The following is a 1,587-nucleotide window of genomic DNA, read 5'->3' as shown; positions in this document are numbered from 1 at the left end:
TTTTTGGGAGACTTACTATAAGACACACATCATAACTTGTGTTTTTCCTGTTGCTGCAGATGACAGGCTCCTCGCCATCCTTCGTCATCACAACTTTCTGAAGGAGCTGCAGGAGATCGCTGTGAAAGGTGAGTCACGGGTCACTCAGAGCAAGTGTTTGCGTGCTGACGGCGCACGTTTGTTAACGCAAAGTGGGAAATGATGGATTAGACAGAAAGCTTATGGAATATTTCTTATTGTTTTTGGAGGTGGTCATGAGAGGGCTGTGGTGCAGAGATACGCCGACGCACCGACGCCCACAACTAAAACTCTTCACACAAAGGATCGTGTTGCTGGTGAGTGTTTGGGGGCTTGGATTAGTGAGGTTTTGCAAACAGGAAACATTTTTTAAAGATGTGCAGTCTTTACTTTTTTTAAGATTACACTTTCAGTAAGGTAGTGCTGATGAGCAGAGGGGGGAAAAGTGSTGAAGGGAATTTATAGTCTGCTGATGTGTTGTGGACAGAATGAGGACATGCATGAGGTCCTCCCACACCTAGCTTTTGTTAGTCACTGCAAGGCTCCCTGCAAATCCTAAAATAAGAAACAAGAGATGCATCAGTTTTTAAATAACACTCCRAAACAGTCATGGGTCAGGGCTGATAAGCTGAACACATCGACCAAAACACACATAAATTCTACTGCAAYAAACCTTACTTTCTTTGTTTAAGGAATGTCTTTCTACGTGACGGGAAAATCGATTTCCTGAAGTGAATTCAATTCCAGCCTTTCTCTGTTCCCAGATCGATCCATGTTGGATGCTTTGGGAGGCCCCGGCGAAAGATCCATCCTATCCCAGGGGAAGAGGGYGGGAGATGGACGAGAAGAGGAGGATGAGAGCAGGGAAGACGGAGAGTCACGGGAGGATGGCGGCGCCAAAGAGGTGGAGGCGAAGAAGAGAAAAGAGGCGAAGGAAGGGGGACACGAWAGGAAGCGAGAGAACTCAGAGGAGATTTCAAGGGAGGAAAACGAGGCGAAGGATATCAGAGGCGAGACAATTACTCTGTCTTTGGTCTGTTAAATTCCATGTGTCAAATTCAAGGCCTGCGGGCCAAATGTGGCCTGTAGACAACTTCTGTCCGGCCCGCTTAAAAGAAAGAAAAATTTACTTAAAGRGGCAATATCATGTAAAATCTACTTTTTTGAGTTTTATATCATGTWATAATGTTATACTCTCATACAAAACATGCCCAAAGCCTTGCTYTGACTCATTCATGCATGTTTGAGAAATCCTGCAGCRTATTTAGGAAGCCATGCTGAGGAGCAAAACGACAGGTGGGGACYAGAAACGCCTTTTGTGACCAGAAACGCCCCTGGGACRTGTCTTTAAGCCAAAYTTCCTCATCACGGAGCACACCTCCCCACTCCCACCCMMCACACCCCACCCATGACTCCTGTAGGTTGTCGGCAGTAACAAAGCAAACGGGTGAAAGTGAAAGTGAAACTTAAACTGTTTGCTGAGATCCACTTCTTCTCACTCAGTGAAGCTCTTTTGAGATTCAAAACACCTTCAAGGAAATGTATTTTCAGATGCCAAGTAAACTGCAT

General features: G+C 45.5%; 1 protein-coding gene across 1 annotated transcript in view; it reads left to right on the top strand.

The window, feature by feature from the left end:
* LOC106531807 (chromogranin-A) overlaps positions 1-1,587 on the top strand; it is a 13,900-nt gene that overhangs the window by 8,030 nt on the left and 4,283 nt on the right. Inside the window, exons 4-6 of the mRNA XM_014027731.1 lie at positions 60-128; positions 249-335; positions 783-1,028. Of these exons, the coding sequence (XP_013883185.1) occupies positions 60-128; positions 249-335; positions 783-1,028 (402 nt within the window). The remainder of the gene's footprint in view (positions 1-59; positions 129-248; positions 336-782; positions 1,029-1,587) is intronic.

Source organism: Austrofundulus limnaeus, unplaced genomic scaffold (assembly GCF_001266775.1).
Source record: "Austrofundulus limnaeus strain Quisiro unplaced genomic scaffold, Austrofundulus_limnaeus-1.0 Scaffold677, whole genome shotgun sequence".
NCBI classification, from domain to species: domain Eukaryota; kingdom Metazoa; phylum Chordata; class Actinopteri; order Cyprinodontiformes; family Rivulidae; genus Austrofundulus; species Austrofundulus limnaeus.
The sequence above is the reverse complement of the archived record's forward strand: the minus strand, read 5'-3'. Positions and strand labels throughout refer to the sequence as shown.